The sequence below is a fragment of the Armigeres subalbatus genome, chromosome 2, assembly GCF_024139115.2.
Source record: "Armigeres subalbatus isolate Guangzhou_Male chromosome 2, GZ_Asu_2, whole genome shotgun sequence".
NCBI lineage: Eukaryota > Metazoa > Arthropoda > Insecta > Diptera > Culicidae > Armigeres > Armigeres subalbatus.
This window is the reverse complement of record NC_085140.1, coordinates 318632220-318645746: the sequence shown is the minus strand read 5'-3', so window position 1 is coordinate 318645746 and position 13527 is coordinate 318632220. Positions and strand designations below refer to the sequence as shown.

The window sequence follows — 13527 nt, the reverse complement described above, 5'->3', positions numbered from 1 at the left end:
CGAGGCATTATGGTAATTGTGGTTGATTCGGTAGACCTTTTAATCCCAACTCCTGGGCGATTTCTTACAACATCTAATATGCCTGAATTTACGACCCAAATGAAAGACAAATCATTGGAGAACATAATTCGGTTGATACCGGGGCTGAGGATATCATGGAAGTTGTGGTTGTTTCGGTTGACCATTCGAAACTCCAGGATATTTCGGAGATTCTAGAACATCTTAGTTAACTATCACACATGTTTCCTATATAGTTTAAGTTTAATTTAACTAGTTCACAGAAGACAATATGCTTTAAAATATTTTCTGTAGCTTCATACCTTCACCGGAAACAGCGGAAACCTTCACCTACCTATTGGTGGTGTTGGTTTGCGTGGGAGAGCTATCATATTTGTCAAATCGTCGTGTGAATCTTTGTTTACAAAAGCAGATAAGTCGTTTTGAAAATTTTGTCTTGAATTCTTGTGATTCTTCTTACAACTAGAGTTAGTTTGGGTATTACAACTTCTTACAACTAGTTTGGGTAGCCGACGTACACGCGCCTGACTCGAGCTTAGGGATCACAAATACACAATAGGAAAAGGCGGGGCTTTAGGGTTTTAAAATTATTGATTGCGATGTTATTGACTTGGTTTGATGGTGGATTTTGTCATTGATCTTTAATGGAAGAGAAACAAAACAAAAAAAGGAGACAACGAAAAGAAGAGGACACTTGTAAGGGGAAATGCTACAGACAGGGGTCACACAAGATTCAAATTCTAACATCAATCTCTTTCAAAAACAGATAGATAAGGTTCATATACTCTAAATCAAGGCCCGCAAACACTTCCCTAACGGGTTTTATTTGTTTTCCTCGGACCCGGACAGTTTCAGTCAACTCAGACCAGGTTTCACGATGCTCGACGCACCCCCACACGACGTGCTCGATATCCTGATAGTTGCCGCAGACACAGAGATTGCTTCTAGACAGCCCAATTCGAAACGTATACGCATTTAGCGATTAGTGATTAGAAATTAGTCTACACATGGTTTGAATGAAATCACGTTCCACATTCAACCCTTTGAACCATGGTCTCTTCGATACCTGAGGTAGAATAGAATGTAGCCATCTAAACAAGTCTCCAATTTTCCATTTCCGCTGCCAACTGATCAAGGTCTCCTGATGAGCTATTGCAAAGAAATCATCAAAGGCGATTTGCCGCTCGTAGATATCGCCTTCCATAGAGCCCACCTTAGCCAGGGAGTCCGCTTTCTCATTGCCCGGAATCGATCAATGAGAAGCGACTCATGCCATGGTGATGGTATAGGAGCGTTTCGATAAAGCACGCAATGATTTTCGTATCCCTCTTAAGAGATACGCTGAGTGCTTAATCGGCTTTATCGACCAAAGAAGTGCTCAGCAGGAAGTGTTGCAATATACTCCAGTGCGTAGTATATAACTGCTTGTTTAGCAATGTATATTGAACATGGCTTCTGCAATTTGAAGGAGGCGCTATGTATATTGTTGTACACACCGAAACCAGCGCATCCTCAAATTTTGATCCATCTGTGAAAAACCTTCTGTTTGCGCTGACATGCCCGTATTTGTTTGCAAATATTGTAGGTATCACCATCGAACGATGGGAATCGGATATTTCATGAAGCTCCTGTTTCATAGTTGTATCAAACACTACAGCAGATCTATGGGAATAAGAGAAGTTATAACGATTGGTGTTAAACGAAGAGGGGGCACCTCCAACGTCATGTACCGATAGTACACATTAATAAAACGACGTTTTTTAGGGGAACAGTATTATTATGTACCTTAAAGCTTGAAAATCACTTTAACATGGTCAAAACGTGAACGGAACGGATCATAATGTTCACAAGACTTCTAGAGCACATAACCGGGGCTTACGTTTAGAAGTTGTTGCGATGATTTTCGGCGTTTATATTTCTTGTTGGATTTTTTTCAAAATTGAAAATAGCCCAAAAACACTAGATTGATTTGAGCCACCTCGAAATTTTATCCGAATTAGCTGAAAATTTGTCAGGAGGTTTATTTTAGCATAAGAATTATGATTCCGAGCTGACCGGTTGAATTTTGATTCTTTTTGAAAACATGAAGAGATCTAGGGTGGGTGTTCCAATTGTCTCCATACGTAAGAACAACTATTTTTTTGAATAAGTAAAAGACATGAGGGTGGACTTCATATATCAAGCGAAAGATTTTATTTCCTGCTCCTTAGAACAGCTGCGAAAACTATAATAAAATTTATTATTATCCTCATAATTGATTAATCCATAATAGGAACGCATGCACCAATTGTGGAACTATTCTTAATTTTGGTTCCTTATTTGGCAAATTTCATTGTTTTCTTATGGGATTGGCCAAATTGGGATCACTAGTGCGACAACTGGTGCAAAGGACGTCAAAAATTAGGCAAAACCAATTTTTACAATTATGCTTTCCTTTTTTGAAGGAGATCAAAGGTGTTATCGTATCATATGAATATGCTTTATCGATATGAACTTGGTTTGCGGTGATTTGATTGGCCATTTGGCAAATAAAGCACTAGTGGGACAACTGGTGCTATAGCCACAACACAACTGGTACATCTAGCCTGGTGTACAGTGAACCAATTGCTCATTGATTGTATTCTAAATGTTCGTTTCTTTTTCTCATTCTGCTTAGGGAGGCGAGGTGGTGCAGGAGACAATAACGTCCAGCGTGAGTGACGACACGTGTACGCTCGAGTTCCAGCGAAGCGATGGCACGCTTATAACGAAGCTAATCGACTTCAAAAGTGTAAGTATTTTGACTCTTCTCGTAACCGGTTGTCAGCATATTCTTGTTTCAGCGTGATGTATACATATAATCCTTCCATGGGGGTGACAGAGTAGGATCCGCCTTGTTTCGAAAGAGTTTGATAGCACAGCTCAAGGGTCAAAAAGCCATTTTGCATAGTTAATGCCACTGCCTGAAAGTTTTACTGCCATGCATTCTCCAGACTACAGAGGGATAATCAGCAGTGACTGGTCTGGTTACAGATGAAAAACCATCCAGTTTCCGTCACCTTCCTCCGGGTGTCAAGTGATGAACAGCATGGGAACTACACATTCTTCCCAAAATAGGGGCAACTCTATGCAATCCTCGCTTATTGACTCACCTTCCTCAGTTGGGACATCGCATCGACCATGGCTCCGAACGATATCGGTTATGGTTAGCGGCAGATCCGCTGTGCTGTGTCTGGGAAATTAAATTGAATTTTCATCCTGCTTAACTGGGTTGGGTGCTCCGGAAGCGGCATGGTAAGGGCCGTGTGATCGGTGTCAGGTGAACTACTGCGGGTTGGAAAAGGTTATTTTGGGTGGATAAACTATAACCGTATTCCGTAGAGTCGGGTTGATTGTGCAGGCAACAGCAGACGTAACAGACAGTTGGAGTGAGGAATTTGGTTTTCTGTTTTGGGTCTCCATGATGGCACCGTGGTAAATCCCGTGAAGAAGGGTAAAACAAAAACTGTAAATGTTTATGTTCGTAATTCCGGGTGAATACGATGGCTATTGTGAATAAAATTTACCTTTAATTTGGAGATTGCTTTTAGATTTACTTATTCAACATTTACTGGAGTGTTGAATAACAACTCCGATGAAAGGAGAATTCTCAGCTGTGAACACATAGTCAACCAGCAATCGCATACGACTCTGTTTGCTTATCCAATTCCGCTACTGCCGTTTAACTTCAATGCGGGTGCAATTCCATACGCGATACCTGCTTCCCAATGCAGATAATTTCCCGCACGTTTTCCGCTTGTTTGCAGAAACAATATTCGGAAAAATGGAAGCTCATGTTTCTTCTATCTGATGGTGTACGTCCCACTTGCTACATCACATTCACATCGATCAATGTTGATGACTCGTTTGCTATCGCTTGAGAATCGATGCTCGAATTGCGGCAGCTTCCGGGACGGAATCGTTCAGAATCAGTATGTGATGTTTCCTCCCGGAACCTAGGATAACATTTGCGAACAGAAGAGATAGCAACCCACCCTGTTTGGAAGTTCTGACTAAGTGAAAAAGAATCACATCCGTTTGCTTTCTCAGCATTACCTTCCATCGGAAGCTGGCAAGCAAAAGCACTGGGAAGTCATCTACGTAGCAACACTCGTGATCGATACACCTACTCCTGCACGTCGTCATCGATGTTGTCTATCATTGGCAATGACGACAAGAAGTTCGGATTGCAACACGTACGACTACTGGTCCACACTCGTGCAGAGCTGAAAACTGTTTGCTGTGAAAACATTTTTCCGAAGCTGCATAAATATGAAACACAGGATATGGTCGGAATGAATCATCCGATGCTTTTCTGTGTTGTGGAGAACGACTGTGAAAATTATGAAAATTAGTAGAACCTACTCTGGGTCTTCAGGTTTTCCTGACTACCGAATACACACAGTGATAATTATAATTATAATATAGGTATGTTCAATGCGCATGAATGCGAATGGAAACATGTATTCGGCTATTACGCATTGCAAGAAAAATTGGGAGTCCTGGAAAATTCAAAGCGCCTCCAATGAATATTTTCCGGGTTTTTGATCAAAGGCAGCTAATGCTAAATTTGTGATGTTTTGTTTATATTTATATCTATGACATTTCTATATTCAAGTCAATGTGTAGAAAAACAAAGACGAAGGACTATGACCGAGATGCTCAACAATTCTTTCCTTAGCCGCTGCGAGTTGTAGAACTTGCCTAGGACGTGGTTAGGTTTTAACAGAGAGCTCTTGAAATTTTCGATGAAAAGCTGCTTGTATCAGCAGGGGTAGGATCTACCAGAACGGTCGTTTTCCGTTCAAAGCTGGTTCAACCTGGTCCGTGGTGGAGCGTTCGCCTATAAAACCCGCCTGGTACTGCCCCACGAACTCCCTTGCAATTGGTGCTAGTCGACGGCATAAAAATTGGGAGAGTACCTTGTAGGCGGCGTTCAGCAATGTGAATGCGCGGTAGTTGCTATTGCTACAATCCAGCTTATCACCCTTTTTGTAGATGGGACACACGACACGTTCCATCCACTCCTGCGGCAAAACTTCCTTTTCCCAAATCTTGGTAATGACCCAGTGCAGCGCTCTAGCCAGTGCCTCACCACCGTGTTTAACCCTAGGGGCTTCGTTGTTCTTCAGCCGGCCAATCTCCTCCTTGATTTCCTGGAGAATCGGAGACAGTAAAATTATGTCCTGCGCGCGTTACCCCAGGTCCATCACCATACCGCCATCTTCGTCTGCCACATCGCCATTCAGGTGCTCTTCGTAGTGCTGCCGCCACCTTTGGATCACCTCACGCTCGTTCGTAAGAAGGTTCCCGTTTATGTCCTTACACATATCAGGCTGTGGCACGTGGCCCTTACGTGAACGGTTCAACTTCTCATAAAACTTTCGAATGTTATTAGCACGGTACAGTTGCTCTGTCTCTTCATGGTCTCGATCTTCCTGCTGGCGCTTTTTTCTCCGGAAAATCGAGTTTTGTCTGTCCCGCGCCTGTTTATATCGTACCTCGTTCGCCCTCGTGCGGTGTTGCAGCAATCTCGCCCATGCTGCATTCTTCTCTTCCACTAACTGCTCACATTCGCCATCATACCAGTCGTTTCTCTGATCCGGGGGCACCGTGCCACGTGCAGCGGTTGTGGTGCTACCAATGGCGGATCGAATATCTCTCCAGCCATCTTCAAGAGAGGCTGCGCCTAGCTGCTTCCGTTGGGAGTGCCACTCCCAGATGCTGCGCGTATTCTTGGGCTAGTCTACCGTCTTGTAGCCGCCCAATGTTAAGCCGCGGCGTCCGACTTCGACGTGTGTTGTACACCGTCGAGAGTTTGGAGCGCAGACATACTGCAACGAGGTAGTGGTCGGATTCGATATTCGCACTGCGGTAAGTGCGGACGTTCGTGATGTCGGAGAAGAATTTACCGTTGATTAGAACGTGGTCGATTTGGTTTTCCGTTTCTTGGTTAGGTGATCTCCATGTGGCCTTGTGGATATTTTTGCGGGGAAAGAAGGTGCTTCGGACTACCATTCCGCGGGAGGCTGCAAAGTTGATGCATCGTTGGCCGTTGTCATTCGATACGGTGTGCAGACTATCCGGTCCGATGCTCGGTCTATACATTTCCTCCCTTCATACGTTCATGTCACCGATGACGATTTTGACGTCACGCACTGAGTATCCATCGTATGTAACGCTTCTTTCTCGTCGTCGGGTCTCCCTTCGTGTGGGCAGTGCACGTTGATGATGCTATAGTTGAAGAAACGGCCTTTAATCCTCAGCTTGCACATCCTTGCGTTGATTGGCTGCCACCCAATCATACGATGGCGCATCTTACCAGCACTATGAAGCCGGTTCCCAGCTCGTTGGTGGTGCCACAGCTTTGGTAGAAGGTAGCCGCTCGATGCCCACTTTTCCACACTTTCTGTCCTGTCCAGCAAATCTCCTGCAGCGCCACGACGTCGAAGTTGCGGGGATGTAATTCATCGTAGATCATCCTGTCGCAACCTGCAAAACCTAGCGACTTGTAGTTCCATGTTCCATACTTCAAATCGTGATCCTTTATTTGTCGCCTTGGTCTTTGCCGATTATATCAAGTCGCATTATCTCTTATATTGTTCGTAATTATTGGTTTTCCAGGCGGCTTATTGGGCCTGCGCAAACCTCCTGTCTCGTTGGAGGCCGTCGTGTCAGGGCTGTTTAGCGTCCCACCTAACACCAGGGTGGGGCCTACTTGCAGATACATGCAGCTTTTCATAGGAATTTAACAGGGCCCACTGTCAAACCCCACCACATCCTAGGCAAGCCTTCGCAGATGGCCTGGGGAGGGATCGTCAAGCCCTTGGACATAGTCCCTGTGCTACATCTGGTCATTTAACTATTTTTCTTATGCTGGTTTTTCATTATAGCATAGCATAAGGTTCATTAAAGCACCCATTTCATTGGTATGGAAAAGTAGGCCGTTTTATCACTCAAACGTCAACTGTGAACTAGGTATTATGATCAGGAATTGTAAAAAATGTTTTGTTCTTGGTTAAATAATTGCCATTCATGCTCTTGATTTTTTCACACTGCTGTATAAAAGCAGGTCAAATTTAACATTACCAATATCAGAATCTTGAGAGAAAATTTAACTTGGTATACTGACGCTATCTTTGCGAATAAATTATTGAAGCGTCTCCCTTTGACGCGCGCTCTGGCCGTAATTACCGATTTGATCTTTATTTATTGTTCGAATTTATTGAAAAGTATCGTTTCAATTCAATTTTATTGGCATATCGGTCTCGATGCTGCTTGTATAGAGGAAGGGAGCAGCGTGTGTGCGAAAGCAGATGGGAAAGAAACGGAGACCGATATGCCAATAAAATTGAATTTAAACTGATTACGGTCGTACAGCTTCTGTCTAATAAGTATCGTTTCATTTAGAAAGAAGTATTGTCGATTGTAGGGATTGAGACGGGTATGATAAAATATATAAAATGAATAAAAGGGCATATAGATTGGTGATGAGTGCCATATGCGAGGCTAACAGGTGGGCGAAGTTAGGCTTCAGTTTTGTGATGTATTTCGCGAGAAGAAGTAATGCTTCCGAGCTGGAGACGGCTGATTCGGATGAGGCCTTCTCCTCCGAACACGACATCGATCATCATCACACATACGCCTTTCTGATTGCACGAACGAGCTTTATCTCTTTTTCACTGCGTAGAAATTATAAAACAAGGCCACTGTCAAAATTGCCTTGTTGTTGACAAAAGGGCGGGACTAATGGGTTTAGTTCATTCACTGCATAGAAGAAAGCAGCTTTCCTGCACGTCACAGCGCATAAGAGAGCTGTTCGAGCATCGGCATCGATAATGGTCGTCGGCTACAAAAAAGTATGTTTGCCGTTGGCGTGGGTAGCGCGCCAAACTTTACCAAAACGATGGCCTTTGCTGCATTCTAGCGGAAAATCATTGTGTGGTCGGTCAGCAGCAGCACTGAAGTGATATTTTCTTGCGTGTTTTGGACTAATGGTGGGCTGCTGTTGAGTTGGTGATTGGAAAGATACAAGATTTAAAGTTAATCGGTCCTTATCAGGGCAAAAAAATACATGAGGAAGAGGGAGAGTGAGCTCAAACCGGCCAGTGACAATCGTTAAAGAATCACAATTCACGAAACATGTCGAGTGAAACATGGCCGCCATCCCCTCCTCTCTGTTGCCCTACTGTAAAATCCATAAAGAACTGTCATTGGTTGTGTGAAGAATTTTGCTTCAACTTCAATATATTATTTTGTGGTAGATCATCGAGTGGTAATTTTTGGCAGCAGCACTCAAGTGACATTATCTACCATGGTGTTGGTGATTGCAAAGACTCATCATTAAAAACGGTTATTTTCAGGACCACAATGTCCACCCAGAAGAAGGTTTGATTTGCCGTATTTCAATTTGAAGCTTGTTAATGTTTCGAAAGGCACATTAATAAACCGAACCTAATTTATTGGATCGCAACGAACAAACATAGTAAAATTTAAATAAGTTTAATTGAATTTATTGAATATAATGAATTTATTTTCAATTCGTTAAATTCTTTCAAAATAAAAAAAACCGGAAACAACATGGTGAGAAAAGTTGAAGATGTACATGTAAAGCTGGCAAGACTATGCATGACGGAGAACTACTTTACTTTCCGTGAAAGCTTCTACAAACAGACAAAAAGTGCACCGATGGGAAATCCGCTATCACCGTTTTTGTGCGATCTTTTCATAGCGAATTTGGATAACAACCTGCAGGAACAAGGAGTAAGGAGAGGACAATACAAGCAAACTCGACTAAGGAAATTCAGCATCGATTCAGTTTTCTCCAGCAAAAGCAATCAACTTAAGAGAAGGTCTTGCAGTTGAAGTCGAAATAGGTATCTGTCAAAGGTACAACCAAGTGGTGGATTTAAATGGAATTGTACAAACTTGGCGGAATGGTCCTCCGGAAATTTAGGGGTTTGGTGTCAGGCTCTGTAAACCAGCATCGAATGATCAGCGAGAAAACAAGTGGACCGGATCAATCGACAAAGACCAACGTTTCGAGGTAATCATACCATCTACCAGAGCTGCAGCAACACACACGAGCTGGGAACAATTTTTATAGTGATGGGCAATATGCAAAGGCGCATGATCGGGTGGCGGCCGATCAATGATAGAATGTGCAGGTTGAGCATCAAAGGCCGGTTATTTAACTTCAGCATAATCAACGTCCATATCCCACAGTTCGGAGGCACTGATGATGATTAGATTCTGGAGAAGAAGGGTGCAGTGCGGAAGTTCGCGTTGCAGCAAGGGACCAAGTAGAACATAGAATGCTATAGATGGGAGTGGAATCAGCAGACCCGCCTTTTTCTGGGGAAGAAGCGGAGTGCGAGGAGATGGAACAGCTGTGCCGTCCTCAAGAAGCACGCAAGTTCTATCAGAAGGCTTTGTGCTGCGAGCCGAGATGTGCAGGGATAAGGAAATACGAATGTGTGCTGACCGAAAGGTGGAAGCAGCACTACGAGTAGGGGATGACTGTCAGTTCAGTGGTCGATGGAAGCCAACCAGCCGCTACCTTGAAGGGAGTAAGGGATGCCATCCAATAGCTAAAGATCGATAAAGACTACGGGCTCCAGAAGAAGCTGCGATCAAAAAAGATTCACACTCGCATCAAATATGTCATGTACAAAATGCTCATAAGACCGATAGTCCAATAAGAAGGGTGCTTAGGACCATCTTTGGCGGTGTGTTGCGGCGAAAGATGAATCACGAGCTCGCCCAGCTCTATGGCGAACCCAGCCTCCATTAGCCGGAAGAGTACGATGGGCAGATCATGTTGCAAGAATGCCAGAGAGAAATCCTGCAAAGATGATGTTCGAGCAGCGCAGCGAGCGAGTTGGGCTCATCAGGTACAGAACGACTTGGCGAGTTTGGGGATAATTTGAGGATGGAGAGATTAGTCTTCAAACGGTGTATTGTGGCGTTAAATTGTGTATTGAGTGATTAATTATTTTAGAGCGTCTTAGGGGAAATGCTTCAAGGTTAAAAGACTATTATTCTTCCATTTACTTCCACTATTAACTTTTTTATGTATCAACAAGCAGATACGTATTTCGTTTCCTACTTGGAAACTTCTTGGAAGTCGACAACAAACACTGAAGAAGTTTCCAAGTATAAAACGAAATACGTATCTGCTTGTTGATACATAAAAGTGAATAGTGGAAGTAAATGGAAGAATAATAGTCTTTTAACCTTGTTTATTCAGTGTTATCTGTTTAGGTATAAGATAAATAACTGAAAGAATAGTCAAAATTACGCTTATAATTCATTAGCAAATGGAAATTCGTTGAACGTTAAAAAAAAGTTGGAAACTTTGCTCTCTACTCTACTGCAAGTATTATTAGACCGAAGGCATTCTCCGACTTTCCAGAACCATCTTTACATTCACATGCTTAACTATAAACAAGCACTCCAGCGTGTTATCATAATTGCAAATGAAATTTTCAGACAGTAAACAGTTCAATGCTGAAATAACCCATTCCTTCCTTCATTAATGTGGAATTGCGAAAATTCCACCATCAACCAGCTAACTTTTCCCCATATTCAAGCACGTAAGCCCCCGGCAGTGTGGCAACTTGAACAACGAAAAAACGACTTCCTCTGCTCTACATCTCTTCCAGAAGCGAATGCATTTCCTACCTCGTGCCCGTGCCTGTGACTGTCAGTCACTCGTTGGGCTGGGAACTTCAAATAAAGTCCCGCTTTTTACCGCACTGACGGAGGAAACACTCCAGGATTCGGCACGGCTTGGTCTCTATGAAGGGTTTTCGAACGAAACACACACAAAATGAGCAGCAAATGGGAGCACTTCGGCAGTGAACACGGCATCACACCGCACTGTACTACTGGCATGGCAGTAGTACCAGGAAGCGTTAAAAATAATGTGCAATGTTTTCTGCCATTTGTTGCCATCCAACCCCTCCACGTTTCCTGGGGAAAAGGTCCCTCTCACAGCCACCGTCGTCGTCATCATCGCTATCAAGTATCATTATGATCATGGATGAAAACTCCTGCGAGTTGGTTCGGCTGTAACCATCAGCTTGAGTGGTAGAAGTGGAGACATGGAATGTTCCCGAAAAATTTAATAACTAAAAGTGGATGACTTTCCTGGTGGTGTTGGTTTTATATTGTGGTCATGTTCAGGAATTCTTTTGTCCGTTTATTTACGATGATGAACGTATGAAACATTCGCACTACATGACTTTTCTTCGCCTCACATGAATGCAAGTCTGAACGAATGTTAATTTCTGTTGATGTAATGGAATGTTTTCCTTTCATAAATTGCTATTATTTTTATACTAATTGCATCACATTATAAATTTATTATTATTTATTTATTCAGACTAAGGCCGAAGTGGCCTGTGCGGTATGTAAGAGTCTTCTCCATTCGGCTCGGTCCATGGCAACACGTCGCCAGCCACGCAGTCTACGGAGGGTCCGCAAGTCATCTTCCACCTGATCGATCCACCTTGCCCGCTGCGCACCTCGCCTTCTTGTGCCCGTCGGATCGTTGTCGAGAACCATTTTCACCGGGTTATTGTCCGGCATTCTGGCTACGTGCCCGGCCCACCGCAGTCGTCCGATTTTCGCGGTGTGAACGATGGATGGTTCTCCCAACAGCTGATGCAACTCGTGGTTCATTCGCCTCCTCCATGTACCGTCCGCCATCTGCACCCCACCATAGATGGTACGCAGCACTTTCCTTTCGAAAACTCCGAGTGCGCGTTGGTCCTCCACGAGCATCGTCCAGGTCTCGTGTCCGTAGAGGACTACCGGTCTAATGAGCGTTTTGTAGATGGTCAGTTTGGTACGGCGGCGAACTCTATTCGATCGAAGCGTCTTGCGGAGTCCAAAGTATGCACGATTTCCAGCCACTATACGCCTCCGAATTTCTCTGCTGGTATCATTTTCGGCAGTCACCAGTGAGCCCAAGTACACAAATTCTTCTACATCATAAATAACTTCGAGGAAATTAAGAATGCTTACGTTAGATTGAAGCTGGTCAAGAACACAAAACGAAGTTTTCACATCCGATTTTGCAGTTGGAATTGTTTATTTATTTTATTTTGCTTTTTGGAAGAAAACTTACTTGACTCCTTGATCTTCGCAAGTCAGATTGATTAAATAGGGTTACTTTGCGTTGGGAAGAATACAAATTAAACTCTGACACCTTAGGATCAGACATAAATAAAAGCTGTTATATGAATGTCATAAAACTTTCTGCTCGGTAAATACAAGATTTTTTTTTATCAAAACGTTAGTTTACCCCCTTTGAAGATTCTTGTTTTCGCTATTATTATTGAGACATTGAGTATCTGTTCCATCGTCAATACTTGTTTCACTAAAGAAAAAGTTTTTTTTTATTTTCCTGCTGAAATCCTAGTGAATACTGATATGTTTGGTAAGCGTGTGCAGCACGTATCAAATGGCAATATCGCTGATAACCTTATTTTCAGCATAATATGTTTATTTTGCGATACCAAACATCAACATCAACGAAACGATAGATATGCTATTTCCGTAATTTTATGACCCACATCGGAGACAGCACACCGAAAGCTATTAAAAGTTGAAAAATAACTTCCCCAGTTGCCATAACCCGCCAGTTCTCCGATTTGCTCTTTCCCCCTCCACCATGTGAGTACGGAGGTTGCAAAGGCAGCGGACCACGTCAAGCGAGGTATGATGAAAAAAGGCAACAATTTTTCCTTTTATTATCACCGCACCGACCCGCATCCATCCAGCTAACTTTTTCGCACATCCTCTTCACCGAGAATCCCTATTCTTCTTGACGGGCACGATAACGTCACAGTTGACGCCGTTCATTTTCCGGTGCTAGGTTTTTCATTAACGCCTTCTTTTTTCCGCTCTGTGTACTTAGTGTCTGCCGGGGCGGTAGGATTTTTCCTGTAATCTCGCCCTAAATACACACGGACTCACAGGTGTACATTTGACACCATCACCAGTCGGTCATGCACTCGTGGTCCTGGAGGACATCACAGCAGAGGTGAGCCGTTATTTTTTACACTTTGTCTTCCACATTCATGGTCCCAGCTCCCGGCTAATAAATCTTTGGCCCGACTCTCTGGTGGTGGTAGTCAGACATGTCCGGGCTGGAAGAAGTACGCTAAACGGCAACATGGCTTTCTCGTGTTTATCACGGTGTGGTTTACTCACCCAGCTGGGAAGCTGGCAATACTGGTTAAGGCGGAGATGGTGGACAGGAAGGTGGAAGGTGTCCACTTCCACTTTAATGTAGATAGTAAAGTATTCAAAAGGGGTTTAAACAAATAGATAAAGTTAGGAATTTTATTAAAAATAGGCAAATTCATATAAACTTTAGGCACATATTGAGCAATTGTAGCTAATATGTTTGTTCCATCCTTGAATTGATGTTTTTTAATCTTCTCTGAGTTCACAAAGAACCTAACTACGCCTATCTAGTCT

At 43.2% G+C, this 13527-nt stretch overlaps 1 protein-coding gene across 1 annotated transcript in view; it reads left to right on the top strand.

Annotated features, from left to right (window-relative positions):
* Positions 1-13527, top strand: part of LOC134212659 (out at first protein) — a 261163-nt gene that overhangs the window by 175451 nt on the left and 72185 nt on the right. The window contains exon 2 of the mRNA XM_062690703.1: positions 2675-2788. Within this exon, the coding sequence (XP_062546687.1) occupies positions 2675-2788 (114 nt within the window). The remainder of the gene's footprint in view (positions 1-2674; positions 2789-13527) is intronic.